General features: G+C 38.1%; 2 protein-coding genes across 2 annotated transcripts; both read left to right on the top strand.

Annotated features, from left to right (window-relative positions):
- The first annotated feature begins 233 nt into the window (after window positions 1–233).
- LOC145006577 (Sec14p-like phosphatidylinositol transfer family protein) lies at window positions 234–2,351 on the top strand. Its single transcript, XM_078965659.1, has 6 exons — window positions 234–448; window positions 970–1,122; window positions 1,233–1,379; window positions 1,460–1,612; window positions 1,701–1,823; window positions 2,007–2,351. Exons 1-6 carry the CDS (start codon window positions 299–301, stop codon window positions 2,082–2,084), a joined length of 804 nt encoding a protein of 267 aa, XP_078821785.1. The 5' UTR covers window positions 234–298; the 3' UTR covers window positions 2,085–2,351.
- Window positions 2,352–3,987: 1,636 nt separating this feature from the next.
- Window positions 3,988–6,914, top strand: LOC145006562 (Pentatricopeptide repeat (PPR) superfamily protein). The gene has a single exon (XM_078965645.1). It carries the CDS (start codon window positions 4,204–4,206, stop codon window positions 6,541–6,543), a length of 2,340 nt encoding a protein of 779 aa, XP_078821771.1. The 5' UTR covers window positions 3,988–4,203; the 3' UTR covers window positions 6,544–6,914.
- Window positions 6,915–21,307: the final 14,393 nt, after the last annotated feature.

Genomic DNA, 21,307 nt, shown 5'->3' with positions numbered 1-21,307 from the left:
GTGATATAATTTCACATATTTATTTAAATTAACGATTATAATTGATTAATAATTTTGTGTTATAATTTTGTGTTATAACTATTAAAATTTAATTAATTTTGTAGTGGTAGTTTTATAATGAATTAGGTGGTGTGACGTGGCCCATGGTCAAAAGGTCACAAAGTCTTGTTGCCACGTGGATCGGTGCACCCGCCTATATATATATAACCACATAAACACGCAACGCTTATCATCAGCCAATCAGAACACCTGTAACTCCTTTTTCGAATTTGGTCGGCGTTAAGCTAACCTCTCAGAAATGGCTCTCCGGTTGCCACCTGCACCCTTCCGCCACCACTCCGCCACTCAATCGTTGACGATGAAGACTCAATTCCTCACTAGATCAGCTTCCTCCCCTCGCCTTCCTAAGTTCTCCGTCCGGAATGTCTCTTCCGACACCTCGCGCAAGGCAAATTTATCCATTTCGTATTTCTCTATTCCGTTATTGATTCAACTTTGTTACGAATTGATCATTCTGACGAATGTTTTGGATTATTTCTGTTGGTTTGAGTTACTAAAGTGTCGGTTTGTTTAAAGTTTGGTTAAGAGATTTATCTGATATTAAACTATCAATTAGAATCAACAAGAGTCGGAAAATTTTGTTAGGGTTACTGACTACAGGAGTAGGTTCTATATTGATTCAGGCATGTCTCAATTCGTTATCAATACTTTACAATTTATACATTCGCAAATTGAAGAAACCTGCGTGTTGCATCAATTGATAAGAATTGGTAACAAATTGAGCCATTTGTTTTATCTGCATAACTCGGTAAAAGCTTCTCTTCTTTGCATAAACTGGCATAAATGTGTAACTTCAAAGTCATTATCCGTTTAGTCCTTTAGTTATTCTAAAATGTAACAGATATAAGCAACTCTCCTATGTTTCAGTTATAACAAAGCTCATACCTTTCCCCCATTTTACGTCTGCAGCTAGTAATGAAGGTGAAAGAGAAGCTCGAGAAAGATCATACCAGTCTCCCTACAGGAAAAAACGGAAGAGACGATGAGGAGTTGATTCTATGGTTCTTAAAAGACCGAAAATTTTCAGTAGAAGAAGCTATTTCTAAACTCACTAAAGCAATTGTGAGTACATATTTGAAAAATCAATCTTTCTTTTTCATAACTCTTGCTTTACCTTCATCTTTTCTGCTATGTGAGAAATAATCTTCATACTTTCTTATGGTAATTTCAAGAAATGGAGACACGAATTTCGTGTGTCAGATCTGACAGAAGAATCAGTAAGAAGAGTAGCTGCAACCGGAAAGTCTTATGTTCATGATTCACTTGATGTCAATGGAAGACCAGTTTTAGTAGTAGTTCCATCAAAACATATCCCAGAGGTAAACTTCATAGCCCAAATTATCTTATTTCTTTTAATCTTTAGATTGATATTTACAAGTATTAATATGATATGCTACAGATGTTTGATCGATTAGAGGATGAGAGATTATGTGTGTTTCTGTTAGAGAAGGCATTAAGTAGACTTCCGGAAGGAAAAGAAGAAATTCTTGGAATATTCGATCTTCGTGGCTTTGGTACACAAAATGCTGATCTTAAATTCTTGACATTCTTGGTAAGTAATTAAAAACTATTTATTAAATACATTTTTTGACTTAAAAAAAAAACCACAACTTAAAATATTATTCTTCTAAAATTGGCAGTTTGATGTGCTGTATTACTATTACCCTCGGAGGTTAGGTCAAGTTCTGTTCGTTGATGCTCCCTTCATTTTTCAGCCAATTTGGCAACTCGCGAAGCCCTTAGTCAAACATTATGCTTCTCTGGTATGCTTTTTCTTTCGTCTATTAGTTGTCAAGGGCATTTACGTCTTTTCACATACAAAATATTCGCATTGAGAATGACTCCACGTCCCACCCGTTATTGACTTATTGACATCAGTCCGAAACACACAGTATAAAGCTGTCTTGTTCTGTTATGTTCTGTCTGACATGTAAAATCTTTTGTAGGTGAGATTTTGCTCTGTGGAGGATGTGAGAAAGGAGTATTTTACAGAATCCACAGTTCCCCTAAGCTTTAGGAAATGAAAAAGAAAAAAGAAAAAGGAAAAGGAAAAAGAAGGCAAAAGGAGTAGGGTATGAGCGATTTACTCAATTTATTTGTCGAAACACATTGAATATACACACATATACATATATACACAAATATGTACATTCTCTTTTCTGATAGAGGTCTACATGAAGAGTGGATTTTTGTACTTCTATGGTGTTCGAGGTTTAAAGTAAGAATACGCAATTTTATTTTCTTGTGTGAATTTGAACATGCTTCTTGTATAGAATTCTATTCTTTAAGTATGTTTTGTTTCAAATTCCTTGCTTCCACCCTTTCTAATACCCAATTGTAATTGAACTTGAACTCATTGAATTCGAATTATGATTTATGGAAACGGTTACCAAGCTAAGTTGGGGATTTTGGAATATTTTAATATCATTGTTTATGTGTTCATCATCTCTTCTGTGTGTTTGGCTGTGGATTTAAAATATAAAGCTTGGTTTTTGTTTTCAATGATGGTCTTGAAGATGTGTAGAAGAAGATGAATGAACGGGATATGATAATACCTATTAATGATTGTTTTAATGGAACGAAACGGAAGGACCATTGGTGCAAGATCTGAAAACCATGTGAAATCTATCACTTTTCAATGGTTGGTCCAATTAAAAGGTCTCATAGAGGTTCACTGAGTTAGAACGGACTGCGTTAGAAGTTGACTGTGTTAGAGGCTTGAAACGAGTCATAAACAAAAAAATATGCCAAACACGTGGACTGAGGACCGAATCTATGTTTAAAGAGTAAAACTTAGTCCGAAACTTTTTTCTCAGACCAAATCAAGTGAGTGACTCGGTCAGAAATTAGGACCGAGTCAGTAGGTCTTGAAGCAAATAAAACATGCTGATTGGGATATGTGAACAAGTCGGAATCTCTATCAAACAACCCCTAACATAATTTAGCAAATTGAAATTATAACATTTTTATTATTTTTATTTTTTAACTGCATAATTAATAAAATAATACCAACATGAAATATATCGTGTACTTAAAGAAGAAAACTATATAAAAGAAGGTTTATAAAACATTTCATAAAAATAAATTTTTAGTTATTCAACAAAAGGTTTTTCGCTTAGAAGTTTCTTAGATGGTGTTTGTTTTTTTGAGGCAAAATGTCCGTCTGTGGACAACATCTGTAAACCTTTTCAGTTGAAGATGTGAAAACGTTTGCAGTCTGAAAAAAAAGACTGTTTGTTTTTTAATACCTGTACATTACTAAAATAAACTAAAATCTAAATAAATAGATTTTTTTTAAACTTCAAAGTGATTTTTTAATATTTTTATGACTTTCTTATGAATAATTAACAAATCTAGATCAATTTTTATGTATTATTGTATAAAAAGTGAAAATAAAATGATATGAATTAACATATATATTTGATAAAAACCAACAATTTTGATCACAAAGTTATAACTAAACATTTTAATTAGGAATAAAAGAATTTGATACATAAATGAATGAAAATAAACTTCGATTTTTTCAATCAAATCAATTAAAAACGTAACATAAATATTTTCCTAAGAAATTGACGATGTCATATTAAATAATGTTTTATAAAATTTGGTATAAAAAATATAAAAATATATTATAATTTTTTTTTTTCATATTTATATAAACAATTTGAACGATTATTATTGTAATAAATCTTTATTTATAAATTTGTTAAAAATATTATATTTGTATTATCAAACCTTATTTTTATTATTTTTTTTATTTTTTTTGAAGTATTGTAAGGTCAAGAAAATATATAGACAAAAAACAAAAAATACTTTAATAACACTTGAGGTTTCTAGACATGTATGCTTGTCTAAATCATCCCAAAAAAAAAAATTTCTTACTTATTAAAAGAAAAAAATTCTTATGCATTGAATAAAGATTTTAAAAAATAATTTCTATCGATTTATCATATAAATAATGATAAAACTATTGTGGATGCTCAAATGATATTATTTCGAGGATTTGAACTGTAGAACCACCGTGTTCTTGCGGGAAGAGCCCGAAACAAGGAAACCATAGCCAAGTGCTAAGCTGATGTTTCCTGTAGCTTGTTACATGTAAACGATTCAAGACTTTGAGACGCCTTCCGGCTACCACCTCCGATGGAAATCAGAACCACAACCCAGTTAGCAAATTTCTTGCAACTTTGCATCGACAAAAAATCTCATACAAAAGGAAAGCTCCTCCACGCTCATATCCTCCGTACTGGTCTCTTCGCCGACACCTTTCTATCAAACCGCTTAATCGAGCTTTATCACAAATGTGGTCGCTTAACAACCGCACGCCGAGTGTTTGACAAAATGCCACACAAGAACCTTTTTTCATGGCACGCAATGCTAAGCGCTTTCTGCAAGTCCGGTGATATCGACGAAGCACACAAACTGTTTGTGAAAATGCCCGAAAGAAACTCTGTATCGTGGAACACTTTAATCAGTGCCTTAGTTCACAATGGGTCGGATCAGAAAGCATTGAACTTGTATCACGACATGAACAAAACAGGTCTCTTGCCTACAAATTTCACATTAGCTAGTGTCTTAAGTGCGTGTGGGGCACTCAAAGATTTCATCTGTGGTTGTGAATGTCATGCGTTTTCTACCAAAATTGGCCTTGATAAGAACATATACGTTGGTAATGCTTTGTTAGGTATGTATGCAAAATGTGGCCATATACAGAATGCAATCAAGGCTTTTGAAGACTTACCTGAAGTCAATGAGGTTTCTTTTACATCCATGGTAGGGGCATTAGGGGAAACTGATCATATATATGATGCTTTTCACATGTTTCAATCAATGCATAGAATTGGGATACAGATTGATGCAATATCAATGTCTAGCATCCTTGGTGTATGTGCTAGAAGTGGGAATAATGAGTTAGGGCAACAGTTTCATGATCTCACAATTAAACTTGGGTTAGAAAAAGATTTACACTTGAGTAATTCATTGTTAGACATGTATGCAAAAAATGGAGATATGAATAGTGCTGAAATGGTGTTTAACAATCTGTCTCAAGTTAGTGTTGTTTCTTGGAATGTTATGATTGGTGGATATGGTCAACAACATGAAATAAAAAAGTCAATAGATTGTTTGAAAAGAATGGAAAGATTCGGTTTAAAACCAGATGAAGTAACCTACATAAATATGCTCACAGCATGTATCAAATCTGAAGATATCAAAACTGCTCATGAGATATTCAATAAGATGAAATTTCCATCCTTAAGTTCTTGGAATACTTTGCTTTCAGGGTATTCCCAGATTGGAAAACATAAAGAAACTGTTAAACTTTTTAGAAACATGCAGTTTTGTAATGTGAAAGGTGATCGAACCACTTTTTCTGTTGTTTTTAGCTCTTGTGCTTCTTTGAGACTTTTGAAAAGTGGAACACAAGTTCATGCAGCATCATTAAAGATTCATGTTGATGATGATATTTATGTTGCTAGTGGACTTATCGGGTTGTATTCCAAATGTGAAAAAATCAATCTTGCAAAAATTATATTTGATAGAATGAATACTCAAGTTGAAGATATTGTTTGTTGGAATTCTATGATGTTAGGATTGTCAATCAATAATCTTGAAAATGAATCCTTTGTTTTATTCAAGAAACTTCTAGAAACCGAAATGATTCCTTCTCAATTCTCTTATGCTACTATACTAAGTTCTTGCACAAAGCTATTATCTTTATCTCAAGGAAGACAAATCCATGCTCATGTATCGAAACAAGAAATGGAAATCGATGTTGTTGTTGGAAGTGCTTTAATCGATATGTATTCAAAATGTGGAGATGTAAATGATGCAAGATTAGTTTTTGACACAATGATTACAAAAAACACGATTACATGGAATGAAATGATTCATGGGTATGCACAAAATGGAGAAGGAGAAAAAGGGGTTTTACTTTATGAAGAAATGATCAATGAGAAAAAACCAAAACCTGATTCGATAACTTTTATTGCTGTTTTAACTGCTTGTAGTCATTCAGGGTTGATTGATTACGCGATTAAAATATTTAACTCAATGTTTCAAGAACATGGAATTGAACCTGTTTCGGATCACTACACTTGTGTGATTGATTCTTTGGGACGTGATGCTAGGTTTGATGAAATCGAGGGTATTTTAGGTAATATGCCGTGTGTGAATGATACAATTGTGTGGGAAGTTCTTCTAAGTTGTTGTAGAGTTCATGGTAATGTGAAGTTAGCAAGAAGAGCAGCTGAAGAGCTTTTTAGGTTAGATCCTTGTAATTCGGCTCCTTATGTGCTTTTAGCAAATATGTATTCTTCTTTAGGGAGATGGGATGATGTAAAGAAGATTAGGGAGTTGATGATTGAAAAGAAAGCAGTAAAAAATCCGGGGTATAGTTGGGTTGAACATAAAGATGGGATTCAAGAGTTTAATGTTGAAAAATTTGAACAAGTGAGTGATGAACGATATTGTTTGAGTGGGTGAAAGGACGAAAATGACCTTGAGAGGTTAAATGAGGTTGAGATTACTAATCTTAATCCATTGGTACATCTGTATGTTGGTGTTAGAGTGTGAAAGAAAAAGGTCTAAATGTAAGAAATCATAATATACTTTCGGGTATTTGTTTGTTATTGTATTTTACAATATTAAAGTTTGAATACTATTTCTTGCATTTAAACCTAAGGAGAATGGTTATGCTGTCTATGAATGTCACAAAGGAAAAAGAGGTGTACACTTGCATCAAATTGGCAATGTTATGGTATGCTTAGTGTCTTTTGTATTGGAAGTTTTTGAACTTGTGGTTTATCGTTTCTTGATGAGTGTTAAAAATAGTATAAATTTCTATTTTGGGAGAACCACGATTTGAACCTTACATATTTATATAATATTTATGAATATATGGACCTTAGTTCTTTACCTAGATGAAAAATGTTGTTGCTGATTTCTATTGGAGTTGTGGATAAAATTTGATGATCATGCAATTATATTTATTTGGAAAATTAAATAAATGGTCCTATGGTTTGGTAAAAATTGCAACTTCACTCCAAGTTTTTTTTTTTTTTATTTCTTCCACAACATTCAATTTCGTGCGTCGTATCCTTTTCACAGACGGCATATATTTATGTCCGTTGACCCTCACCATGTGCCATTATAACTTTTAGTTACGAGCTATGTGAGCAAATCACATCTCTAACTTTTTGTTACATCGTTGATTTCTTACCAAAATTTTTAAAAAGCTCTAATGATCATGAGTTGGATACGATGTTACAAGAGTTGGGGGAATTATGCTATGGTCTTTTATAGATTGATGAGCCCATATTCTATTATTTTCTAACACTAGATTCTCACTTGGATTATGGTCTTCCATCCTTTGGTGATGACCTAGATGTTATTGTTTCGATATATCACATGTCCAAAACAAATTAAAAATGAATGAGAAATTATTTGTCAAAGTAGGGTAATTAGAAAAGAATAATAAAGAAGTTAAGTGTGTTTTAACTCATCTCACAACGGGAGAATAAAAAGGAAATTGGTTTATGACTACAAACACAAGCTACATTTGTAAGATTAATAGAAACCAAGGCTCTCTCTTGCATATGCACCGGTAGGGGGGGGGGGGGGGGGTTGAAATGCAAGCCAATTTTGATTTGGCTTCGGTTCACTAACTTGTGTACAAGTGTGCGTCATGTGGGTATGAATGCAACTCCGGTCGACCTGAAAAGTTATTTTCTTTTCGCTTAACAATTACAAACCTGAATTAAAAGCGATTAATAATAGATTTCGGTTTTGATCTATCAATTAATTATGTTATTTAATTGACTGTTACGTTTTGATATTTAATGACATCACTGACGATTTACAATATAAATAGAGCCTCTCCTTTACTGTTTAATTTACATCGAATGAAACCAAATCACTCTCTTCCTCTCTTACGGTTCTGCTTCTTCTTTCATCTTTTGCTGCAACCAAGGTCATTTTCGGGCCAAGTGAGGGTTCGGGTGACCTAGAATAGTCACTTACTACTTTTATATCCTTGGAAACAGACACCTATATAAGGCGACTTTGTTTAAGGAAATTGTAAACAAATGCCTCAGTAACATTTTCCGATTTTTGTTTTTTTGTGCATTTTGGGTTATATTTTTCCTAACAGTTATAGCATTTCAAGGCATGATGCTAAGAACAGAGAAATTCGTATTTATACTAATTATAAACATGGGAAGACAACTTTACATACTTACTTTTTGTCATAATGAAAAGTTGTGATAGAGGAAACTGATGACGAGGTTTCACTAGAGTACACTAAGAGAAAAAACTTTGTTAAAAAATTGGGCAATGTAGAAAACTAGACATAGATGCTGATAGATCCATAGACACTTCCAAGGCTAGTGTTCAATTTGTCCCTACTACAAGAACATGTAATGAAATAAAAGTATCATGTATTGAAAATGAACAAAGTGTAGAGAAGGTTACTACCACTGTTCAAGATAATACAATGGACTGAAGTGAAGACTAGTTTCCTATTACCGACGATGACACAATGGATGGAAATATAGAACAACACCATTTATTAAAGTAAATAAGAATCAAGTCAGTTGGAGAACCTTAATCCTCTTTTTGGTTTAGACAATGACTTATACTATGTGACCATAGAGAAAGAGTATGCAATCATCAATAAGGCTGATAGATGACATCAGGAAACAACCACTAGTACAAAGTGTATGAATTAACTTAATTTGTGGTGGAAAAGTCAATAAGTCAGTAAGTAGTTTTTGATAAAGTGTTTATCCATTATTAAAAGATTGTTCACAACATTAATTTACAAATTAACCATAATCCATTATTAAACATCCCTAATAAACCTACAAAATTTGCAATACTCTTTGTACCAACGACAAACTTTACAATACTTCTGTGGGTCATCATCTTCTGCAAATGTTGCAAATGCCCCTTCGGTGGAATGCTCTACCTCTTCACATTGCAAGGTGATGTTATCCATTGTAGGTTTATGAACAATATGTAGACTACACAACAATTCTTTGGCACTTTCAACACAATCTTCGTACTCTTGATAATCCGGAGCAAACAAACCTAAATACTCATCAAGTCTACCCAAACCTACAAGTACACATTAAAAGAACTTTCAATCCAAAATGTAATAGTTTCAATTTGTATTACAAACTATACAACACATAAAACTATTCTAAAATCTAGTTTTGACATTAATACTAACATGAAAGTGTTATGTTGCCAATACATTAAAAACAGAATGTAATGTATATATTGTATACATACCTTGATCACATTCAGGAAACCCTTTTGATATGTAGATCATCCAAGGGAAATAAATAGCCTCAAGATGACCATCTTATCCGGCTATAGTCATCAATTCCAATCCATATTCAAAATTAACCTTATAAAAGTACTCATTCTGTTAATAGAATAACAATACCATTAAGACCAACTACACTAAAAATAAGAGTTAAATATATATAACTAGTCAAATTAAGTAACACATACCACTCCTTTTCTATACATTGTTTCCGTGTTTTTATGATCTGCACAGTTGAATATAAATGCTTCCTCCTTATTACTTTTTGAACCCAAACCATGACTAACCGGAAACTCTACGAGGGATGCATTTTTGAACACATTACTTTTTTTCCCCGCTTCATTCATCTTTTTCGAACTACAAAAATTGAAATCTATAGTTAATATTAATAAATCAAGTTATACTTCACAACTGTATCTTCAACTACTATATCTTCACAACTTCTATTTGCCCTTTTGTATTTTTTTACCCTTACAGTCGGACCGAAAGTAATCATTAAGGGATTTAGCCGCCAAATCAAGTTTATCTACAAGTAACATTATATATTTATCTTTGTGTGGTAAAACTATTATACTGTATTCCTCATCATCGCTTTCATATGCATCTCTATAACTTTTTGGAGGCATCATGACCACAATTGACTTTTTATTATCCTCTAGGTCTGTCATATAGAATACTTGTCGTGCTTGTGAGGCAAGTATGAACGGATCGTCATTATGTCCTAATTTATCTAGTTCTACCAAGGTGTAGCCAAGATGATCTTTTTTAACCATTTTTTTATTATGAACCCAGTCACACTTGAAAATAAGAAAATTTCTTATATGATAATCTAGAACTGATATATCTTGTAGAGCACCATAATAAAAGGTGTTGTCATAGGTTACTTCTTCTTTTTCTAGATATGTGCGTGTCAGTTGACTCTATGCAAACCCCACTATTTTGGTTAATTGTACCTTCACAAGATTATGTATGAAATAGGTAGCCATTGATGTGATATACAACATATGTAACGACGACAAGAAATTTCAAACCAAAATTTTCATTTTTACTATTCATAAAACATATGTCTCATCATTAAATCTCCAAAAACCAATTTACAAGTTTTCAAAACAAATTTTCAATTCCAGGATCCACAAATACAACTCCAAATCAAAAGTGTGTGTACAATCACGTCAATGCATTCCTACGATCCTCTGAGGTACCTGCAACACATAACACATAACACGGTAAGCATGAATGCTTAGTGAGTTCCCCAAAATACAACATACAAAAACTTGCCACTCAAGGCTACACTTAGTACGACCCTCTGGTCAATGTGTCTCAGCGGGACCCTCTAGTCCCGTAGCTCGTTGGACCCCCTGGTTCGGTCTAGCTCGTTGGACCCTTCGGTCCGGTCTGGTTGAGGACCCTCTGGCCTCGTAAATCATTGGACCCTTCGGTCTGGTCAGAATAGCACATAGCATACATAATCACAAAAACACATAATCTCAAGCAAACACGCATGACCTTCCGGTACAAACATAGATACCACCCTAGGTAATGTATAGTGCGAAGACTCACCTCGGGTAAACTCAGACGATCTTGAACTCGAAACACTAATCTAGCCTCTGCCTAAACACATACAAAATTCACTTCTAATTATAAACGCTCTCGAAGGCTAGACTAACCCCTTCCTATATTTACTCAGAAGGGTAAAAGACCATTCTACCCCTCCAATGGTCTAAAGGTCCACTTCTTGACTAAACCTTAAAAGTCAACGATAGTCAACCCTAAGGAGTACACGATGTGTACAAGCTCTGTACGCTGGGCGTACTCGGATGCTATACAGAATCGGGGACACTCGACCCCTATGCTGCACGTATTGGGATTACGCCCGCCGTACGCCCCAGTTTCACCAACTTCATAATTTTGCTCTTAATCGGTTAAGACATGAGCTCAAATCCCAGATCTGGTCACTCTAAAGCATCTCAATCCATAAAGTCGGTGACTTTAAGCCTTTGCATGCCTGTAAAGGTCACCAACACCCAAATCACACCACTTCCTTCCTTAAGAAACTCACAACTCATGCATGGTTCACTCTTAATGTCCAAGATTGGATTTATATGGATCTAAAACACAATATACACTGAAAAGGGGCAGATCAAGGTCTATGGACCTCCTTTACTCATAAAGTCTCCACCTTTGGGACAAAAACCCTAAAAATGGCCCATAATGCAAAAATACAAAAAGGTTAGCTTTGAGCTTTTTACCTCCAAGTGATGCTCCAATCTCTGAAAAGCTCAGATCCAAAGCTTGCACTCCAATTCTAGCTTCTTCAATGGCACATTCTTCTCTTCAAAGGCACACAAGAACACTATCAAGCTCAAACACACACACACACACACAAGCTCGAGAACGAGGGTTTGGCACTCTTAGGGTTTCACTCTCTGGAAATGGTGGCTAAAAGTGAGGTCAATATGTTCCTTTTATAGGGCTCACCCTCACAATTAGGGTTTCTATCTGAACCTAGTACGCACAGCGTACACTATGGTACGTCCAACGTACTGGGTAGCCTCCGCATCAAGAACACGCTCATGAGTACGCACAACGTACCCTCCAGTATGCCAAGCGTACTCAATTTCCATAAAATATTTCAAGGACTAAATTTGACAACTTAGGGTAAGAAGAAGGGCCAAGGGGATATACCTGATTTCAGGATGTTACAATTTTCCCCCACTAGAATCAGACATCGCCGTCGAACTCCTGCTCCACAAATAAATCAGGGTACTGCTCTTGCATCTTTGATTCCGGTTCCCAAGTCAAATCGGATCCTCTCCGACGCTGCCACTGGACCTGAACCAGAGGCACATCCTTGTTCCTCAGAGCCTTCACCTTTCGATCTAGGATCGTGATTGGACTCTTGATGTACTTAAGGCTCGCATCCACCTGAATGTCTTCTAATGGAACTACGACCCTCTCATCAGTTACACACTTCCGCAACTAGGACACCTGGAAGGTGCTATGGATCTGGCTCAACTCCTCAAGTAGCTCTAGTTGATATGCTACCTTGCCTACCCTAGAAATCACCCTGAAAGGTCCAATATATCAAGGCCCCAACTTGCCCCGCTTCCTAAACCAAATCACTCCTTTCCACGGAGAAACTTTTAGAAGCACAAAATCTCCAACCTGGAACTCAAGCTCGGATCGCCGTCTGTCTGCGTAACTCTTCCGAAGGCTCTGGGCTATTTGCAACCTTTATCGGACCTACTGAATCTGCTCGGTCGTCTTCAACACTACTTCGATGCCGCCTATAACTCTCTGCCCCACCTCTCCCTAGCAAATGGGAGTACGACACCTTCTCCCATAAAGAAGCTCAAAGGGAGGCATACCGATGCTCGAGTGATGGGTGTTGTTATAGGAAAACTCAGCCAAAGGTAGGTATGAGTCCCAACTCCCACCGAAATCCATAACACATTCCTGAAGCATGTCCTTGAGCATCTGAATTGTCCGCTCACTCTGTCCGTCTATCTGTGGGTGGTAGGCGGTACTAAAATGCAATCGTGTTCCCAACTCCTCATGGAACTTCTTCCAGAATCTGGAAGTAAAACACACATCCCAATCCGAAACTATGGACGCCAGCACTCCATGTTGAGCTACCACCTCTCGCACATAAGTCTCTACCAGCCTCTCAGCAGAAGAGCTCTCACTAATAGCAAGGAAGTGAGCACTCTTCATCAATTGATCCACGATCACGTAGATCACATCAACTCCATGCGCCGTCCTCGACAATTTGTTGATAAAGTCCATCAAGATATGCTCCCACTTCCATTAGGGAATCTCCAAAGGCTGCAATGGATCATGAGGATTCTGGTGCTCAGCCTTGACCCGACGATAGGTCAGGCACCTCTCTACTACCCATGCTACATCCCTCTTCATACAAGGCCACCAATAGTCTCTCTTCAGATCCAAATACATCTTAGTGGCCCCGAGATGGATCAAAAATCTCGATCTATGCGCCTCCTCCATCAAAATGCTATGAGCTTCACCCATATAAGGCACCCAAACCCGACCTCGAAAGATCATAAGTCCCCGCCTATCTGTCACACACTTGTATACCTACCCAATCACCCGCTCCCTTTTGCAGTTCTCTAGTCTCACGGCCTTTGCCTGGGCCTCTCGAATGGTATCCAACGCCGGAATCATCACAATCATCCTCATGCATAAATCCCAAATCGGGGCACTCTCCGCTTTGCGACTCAAGGCATAGGCTACCACACTAGCCTTGCTTGGGTGGTACAGAATCTCACAATTGTAATCTTTTACCATGTCTAATCATCTCCTCTGATGCATATTCAGTTTAGCCTGATCCATTAGATACTTCAAGCACTCGTGGTCCGTATAAATGGTACACCAAACCCCGTACAAGTAATGATGCCAGATCTTGAGGGCGAACACCACTGCCCCTAACTCTAAATCATGGGTGGGATACCTCATCTCATGAGGCTTCAACTGCCTTGACACATATGCTATCAAGTGCCCCCTCTGCATAAGCACCACACCTAAACCTGATATAGATGCATCACAGTAAACCACGAAGTCCTCCATTCCCTCAGGAAGAGCTAACACTGGAGCTTCGCACAACCTCTGGTGAAGAGTCTTAAACGAGGACTGCTGGTCGGGACCCCAAACAAAAGCAACACCCTTTCGGCTCAACTTGGTGAGAGGAACATCAATCTTTGAGAAATCTATGATAAACCTCCGGTAGTAGCCGGCTAACCCCAGAAAACTCCTGATCTCGGTGGGGGATCTTGGCACCTCCTAACTCATAACCGCATCAATTTTGGCCGGGTCAACCAAAATCCCATTCTGATTAACGAGGTGTCCCAAGAACTAGATCTCTCGTAACCATAAATCACAATTGGAGAATTTGACATAAAGCCTCTCCGATCTCAATACTCCGATAACCTTTCTCAAATGCTCCTCATGCTGCTCTCTAGACCTCGAATACACCAAAATATTGTCAATGAACACGATCACCGAACGATCCAAAATAGGTCTGCATACCCGGTTCATGAGATCCATGAACGCTGCTGGTGCATTGGTGAGCCCGAAGGGCATCACCACGAACTCGTAATGCCCATAACGTGTCATAAATCCTGTCTTCATAATATCTTCCTCACGAAATCTCATCTGATGATAACCTGACCTCAAATCGATCTTGGAGAACCAAGATGCACCCTGCAATTGATCGAATAGATCGTCGATCCTCGGCAATGGATAACGGTTCTTGACTGTCAACTTGTTCAACTCCTTGTAATCAATGCACATCCGGTGTGAACCATATTCTTAACAAAAAGGATCGACGCTCCCCACGGCGAGCTACTCGGCTGGATAAATCCCTTTCCTAACAGCTCCTGAAGCTGCGAGAACAACTCATTCATCTCTTGCGGTGCAAGGCGATATCGTGCCTTGGCGATTGGTGCCGCCCCAGGAAGCAAATCAACGTGAAACTCCACATGCCTCTCGGGAGGCACACCTGGTAAATCCTCAGGGAAAACATTCGGAAACTCGCTAACTACTGGGACCTCAATGATAGAACTCGATCTCTCCGTAATATCCCGCGTATCCGACACATTCGCCAGAAAGCCCATGCAACCCTGTTGCAAGCTCTGCCTTGCTCTGGCAGCCGGACAAAATGCTGACCCAGATCGCCTACCCTTGCTAAACACTGTAAGTACTCCACCACTAGGGTTTCGGATGGTCACCAACTGTCGCTCACAGTCGATCATGGCTCCGAATTGGCTAAACAAGTCCATGCCCACGATGACACATACATCCCCCATTGCGATAGGGACCAAATCTATCGTAAACTCGACTCCAAAAATCTCAAGCACACATCCCTGGATCACATCAGTCGCAAAAACAACATGCTCATCAACTATGGAGACTCTTAAAGGTCGACTCAATGCCTCACGTCGGCTACTGATATGACGACTAAATGCTAGCGATACGAAAGATCGACTGGCACCCGAGTCAAACAACACCAAAGCAGGTACATAATTCACAAGAAAAGTACCTAAAAATATCACATATAAGCACCATATATAAACAAAAGAATAAGCAAAAGATCACATACCAGCCACAACATCGGGTGCTGCGCGGACCTCCTTCGCTGTTAACTGGAAGGCTCTACCATGAGCCTTCGGTGCCTCAGCCTTCACGGGCCGGCTCTCTGTAGCTCGAGTGGTAGAAGGCGCAGATCCCTGAATCAAATGCAAGCACTCGGACTTCCTATGGTCAGTCTGGTTGTAATGGAAGCAATCCGAAAATCCCTTGCAGCAATCCCTCGCGATATGCCCCTCCTTCCCGTACTTGTAACACACACATGACCTGCACATCCCATCATGGCTCTTGCCGCACTTCCCACAAGTGTGGCCCTTCTGAACTCTCGATCTGAAATCAGCGGGCTTTGCCTGCTTGGCCGCCGGCTGAGACTGTGCCAGCCGCCTATCCCTCCTCTGAGACTTCGCCTCCTCCCTGGCTTGAGTATCTTGCTCAATCTCCCTCTTCTGAGCATTCTCCTGGAGCTCGGAAAATTTCCAGTATGATGAGTTCTCCACGAACTCACGGATGTCTCTCCTCAGTATGCTCAGATGTTGGCTCATACGCGCCTGTTCAGATGATACGTGCTCAGGGCAAAATAACGCCCTCTCATGAAACATCTGTGTGATCACAGTCACAGACTCAGTCCCCTGCTTGAGGGACAAGAACTCGTAGGCCAATCGCTCCTTCCCCACCAGGGGAACATACTCATCACGAAACATAGCGGTCAACCTCTCCCAAGTCACCGCGGTCAGCTCTGCAGTAGAAAAGTCAGTTGTCACAAATTTCCACCAGTCCTTCGCTCCCAAGCGAAGTTGGTTCAGCGCGAACCGTGCCCTCAAATGTGCCGGACAGGAACAAGTGTAGAAACACCCCTCAATGTCAGAGATCCATCTCATAGCAGCAATCGGGTCCTGCATCCCATTAAACTCTGGTGGCTTCGTATTGCTGAAGTCTCGGTACAACAACGAGTCACCCCCTGTGGCCTAGCAGAGGTGACAACTGCGGTGGCTGTAACAGTAGCAACCTTGGTCAGAGCAGCATATCGCTCGTTGAATGTCTCAATCAGCATGGTGTTGATAGACCCAAACATCTCTGGTATCTCAGCTCGAATGGCTGTAGCCACCTCCTCGTGAATCAACCTACGAATCTCCTCATTATGAGTACCACTGGTAGCACTGCCTCCTCGGTTGTGGCGCGTTCCCACCATGATGCCTCTGAAATATGACATAAATTATTTAGAGACTCGACCAAGATTACTCACACTCGATCAACTGTTCCTACTTGTTCCTTAGCACCCTAAGGATTCTTACTTGGAATGCTTACCGATCCGGTGCTTTCAATAGTACGGGCCCAATACTACCTTCCACACCGTATCCGTATCCACACCAAGTCCTCTTCCTAGGATCCTAATTCGAAAGTACTCTATTCCACCCTGAATACAACCTACTCTCTAGCAGACTTCTCACAAGCTACTCTCTGCTACCTACATGCACTCAAAGCAACTCACAGCAGTATAAACTCCCAGGCTAATAGATTACATATCAGGCCACCGTAGTCCTATGATATGATTTACCTAGCCTACTCTAGCACGCATAACACATCTCATAACAACATAACACATAACATAAGGTTATTTTGAGAAATCACCATTTGGGCGCTGGTTGATTGTACACACTTCTCTTTTCCGCTCTTTCTGGAAATCCATTTCTCTTTTTAGAAAAATTGTTTCTTTTGAAAACTTTTCTCAAATCCTCAGTTTGAGTCCAGATATGCCCGAAGGTGTATCCGAATCCCTCAAACCAAGGCTCTGATACCAACTTGTAATGACAAGAAATTTCTAACCAAAATTTTCATTTTTACTATTCATAAAACATATGTCTCATCATTAAATCTCCAAAAAACCAATTTATAAGTTTTCAAAGAAATTGTTTAATTCCAGGATCCACAAATACAACTCCAAATCAAAAGTGTGTGTAAAATCATGCTGGTGCCTTCCCACTATCTTCTGAGGTACCTGAAACACATAACACATAACATGGTAAGCATGAATGCTTAGTGAGTCCCCCGAAATACCACATACAACAATTTTCCACTCGAGGATATACTCAGTACGAACCTCTGGTAAATGTGTCTCAAAGGGAGCCTCCGGTCTTGTTGGACCCTTTGGTTCGGTCTAGATCGTTAGACCCCCCGGTCCGGTTTTGGTTGAGGACCCTCTGGCCTCGTAAATCGTTGGACCCTCCGATCCGGTCAGAATAGCACATAGCATACATAAAAACAAAAACACATAGTCTCAAGCAAACACGCATGACCTTCCGGTCCAAACATAGATACCACCCTAGGTAATGTATAGTGAGAAGACTCACCTCGGGTAAACTCGGACGATCTCGAACTCGAAACACCGATCTAGCCTCAGCCTAAACACATACATAATTCACTTCTAATTATAAACGTCTCTCAAAAGCTAGACTAGTCCCTTCCTATATTCACTCAGAAGGGTAAAGGACCATTCTACCCCTCCAATGGTCCAAAGGTCCACTTGTTGACTAAACCCTAAAAGTCAACGAAAGTCAACCCTAAGGAGTACGCGGCGCGTACAAGGTCTGTATGCTGGGCGTACTCGGATGCTATACAGAATCGGGGACACTCGACCCCTATGCTGCAAGTACTGGGATTACGCCCAGCGTACGCCCCAGTTTCACCAACTTCATAATTTTTCTCTTAATCGGTTAAGACATGAGCTCAAATCCCAGATCTGGTCACTCTAAAGCATCTCAATCCATAAATTCGGTGACTTTAAGACTTTGCATGGCTGTAAAGGTCACCAACACCCAAATCAAACCACTTCCTTCCTAAAGAAACTGACAACTCAAGCATGGTTCACTCTTAACGTCCAAGATTGGATTTTTATGGATCTAAAACAAAATATACACTGAAAAGGGGCAGATCAAGATCTATGGAGATCCTTTACTCATAAAGTCTCCACCTTTGGGACAAAAACCCTAAAAATGGCCCATAATGTACAAAGCTCAGATCCAAGTGATGCTCCAACCTCTGAAAAGCTTAGATCCAAAGCTTGCACTCGAACTCTAGCTTCTTCAATGGAATGTTCTTCTCTTCACAGGCACACAAGAACACTATCAAGCTCAAACACACACAAGCTCTAGAAAGAGGGTTTGGTACTCTTAGAGTTTCACCCTCTAGAAATGGTGGCTAAAAGTGAGGCCGATATGTTCCTTTTATAGGGCTCACCCCACAATTAGGGTTTCAATCTTAACCTAGTACGCGCAATGTAGTGGGTAGCCTTAGTGTCAAGAACACGATCATGAGTACGCGCAACATACCCTCCAGTACACCCAACGTACTCAATTGCCATAAAATATTTCAAGGACTAAATTTGACAACTTAGGGAAAGAAGAAGGGCCAAAGGGATATACCTGATTTCAGGATGTTACAACATATTTCATTACGACGTGTTCTAGGCCATGAGAAACTCACCTGAAGTCCTTTGAAATGCTATGTATGTCGATCGCCATATCTCGCTCTACCTAAATAATATTAAAAGGATAAAAATTAGAGGGGAAGATTGATTAGTTATTGTTTTGTTCAAACACAAATTAACTTGGATCGTTATCCGACCTCCTCTTTTAACCAATGACTGAAAGCTTCCCTATGATCATTCTCTAGCCATGCTTGTCTTTTCATGGGATGTTTATTTTTAAGATGTATCTTGTGTCGTATATGCGTACATTGATGAACATTAAATTTAGAATTGTTGAATATCAAACCAATAGACATGCAAGGAAACCGAGAAATAATATTGAGAATTATATGTTGATTACTTGCGAATAAAACAAATCCATATATTTATATGGACAAAATGAGTAAATGGGTTAAGCCAAAAGTCCCGGCTTAATGTATTAATACCCCAACATACTTTATGCATGTATATATACATCATTCTGTTAATGTATTATATATTGCTATCCATATATTTTATATATGGGATTAATGTATTATATAATTATCCAGTCTAAGTGTTTATAATTAATTAACATACTTTTACATGTATACATATTAAGTGATGAATTTAGTAACGTATTAATGAATTAAGCTCTTAATCTGGATTGTATAAATTAATGCATAACTAATCAAACAAATAATGAATATACAATTAGTAATATACTTACTCGATATATAGATACACTTCAGGTGTGTTTTGCTGTATAAAGAAATGTGCTTTGAAGAAGAGTTCTAGACAAACTTCAGAGTGATATGCAACTTCAACAATATCAAACTTTCCAACAATTCCAACAAATCCAACAACAACAATTCCAACTACAACCATCACAACCCCCTCATTCATTAGATTTTGTTTCGGAAACTCAACCTTTACCACTACCTCAACCTAAAAAAGGAAAAAAAAACGCGACCCAACCAACACCACCCAAGAAAAGGGTCCCATGAGCAAAAGATGAATAAGAAAAGCTCGCCGAGGCATGGATTTCGGCTTCCTAAGACCGATTAAAGGCGATAGTCAAACGTTCGGTTGTTTTTGGGAGAAAGTTCGCACGGTGTTTTATGAGTTAATGGGAAGTAAAAGTCGAAATCCTAATCAAATTAGCTCCAAGTGGCGTGATATTCGACTCAAATGCATCAGATTTGAAGGAATTTACAACAACCTCCTAAACATATGAAAAAGAGAGTCAAATGATTTTGATGTTTTCAAGGCGGCTTTGGACCAATTAGAAAAAACAACGACAACCCAAAAATCTTTTCCGTATGTGAAAGCTTGGCTAAAGTTGAAAGATGCTCCGAAATGGAAAGAGAAAACGGAAGGAAGTTCACACTCTTCCGTTTCAAAGCATTAAAGAAACCCTGACGGAACGTCTCAACAATCGGATGACCGAACACATTTTTTCATCAACGACGAACTGCTCGATCTTGAAGACGAGCAACCTCTTCGTTGGCTTGTTGGAATAAAGAAGCAAAAAAAAAAAGCTTCAACGTCTTCGAGATCTAGTGTTATGGATCAATTTGGAGAGAAATTTGATCGTTATATGCACGTTCAAGAAATGAAGGCGGAGTGTTGAGTCGGGAAGAACAAAGAATGATAGAAACATAATCAGTGATTCAAACAAAAATCGATATGGAAATCTTGAAAATGAAAGCGGACGACCTCGAAGGCGAAGATTTGGAGCTATTTCTCGCGATGAAGGAGTCCGTTCGAGTCCGATGTAAGAATATGTGATAGTTTTTTTAGTTAAGCTTGGTAATTTTAGTTTATTTATTTCTAATGTTATTTTTATTTATTTTATTTTAATCAATGTAATTTTTATTTCTAATGTATTTTTTTTTATTTTAGTTAATGTAATTTTTATTTCTAATGTTATTTTTTTTAATTAATGAAATTTGGTATTTTAAATTAATGAAAACTAGTATCTAAAAAAATTATATGATTTTTATGTATTTTTTATTTAAATTCAATTAAGAAAATGAGGTGGAGTGGCATGTTTAGTGGTAGGTATCCCATGGTTAGTGGTAGGGAGCGTGGTGATGATGTGACACCCACCACTATAGTGGTTAGTGGTGGATATAACGGATGGTCTAAGTAATAAAAAGTAAAATAGAGAACTGCCGTGAGGACATGCCCGCCATTAAGGTTATTTGGAATGACTTGAGAAAGAGCAAATGCATGAGAAGTATGAGGCTGCTGCAACTGTTTTGGATACTGATAATCATTCTTTGCAAAAAAATGATTATATGAGTACAATAGAATCATTCATAATAATTGTATAAAATAAGTTAGAAAGCTGTTGAGAGACTACCTGTGTC

The sequence above is a fragment of the Lactuca saligna genome, chromosome 7 (assembly GCF_052625555.1).
Source record: "Lactuca saligna cultivar CGN05327 chromosome 7, ASM5262555v1, whole genome shotgun sequence".
Classification (NCBI taxonomy): Eukaryota; Viridiplantae; Streptophyta; class Magnoliopsida; order Asterales; family Asteraceae; genus Lactuca; species Lactuca saligna.
This window is presented reverse-complemented; position numbering and strand designations above follow the sequence as displayed.

Excerpts from the sequence above, each read along its gene's own strand:
- LOC145006577 (XM_078965659.1), top strand. The coding sequence starts at position 299 with ATGGCTCTCCGGTTGCCACCTGCACCCTTCCGCCACCACTCCGCCACT. Across the intron at positions 449-969 it reads CTTCCGACACCTCGCGCAAG|CTAGTAATGAAGGTGAAAGA; the intron begins GCAAATTTATCC and ends TTACGTCTGCAG. Across the intron at positions 1,380-1,459 it reads CATCAAAACATATCCCAGAG|ATGTTTGATCGATTAGAGGA; the intron begins GTAAACTTCATA and ends GATATGCTACAG.
- LOC145006562 (XM_078965645.1), top strand. The coding sequence starts at position 4,204 with ATGGAAATCAGAACCACAACCCAGTTAGCAAATTTCTTGCAACTTTGC.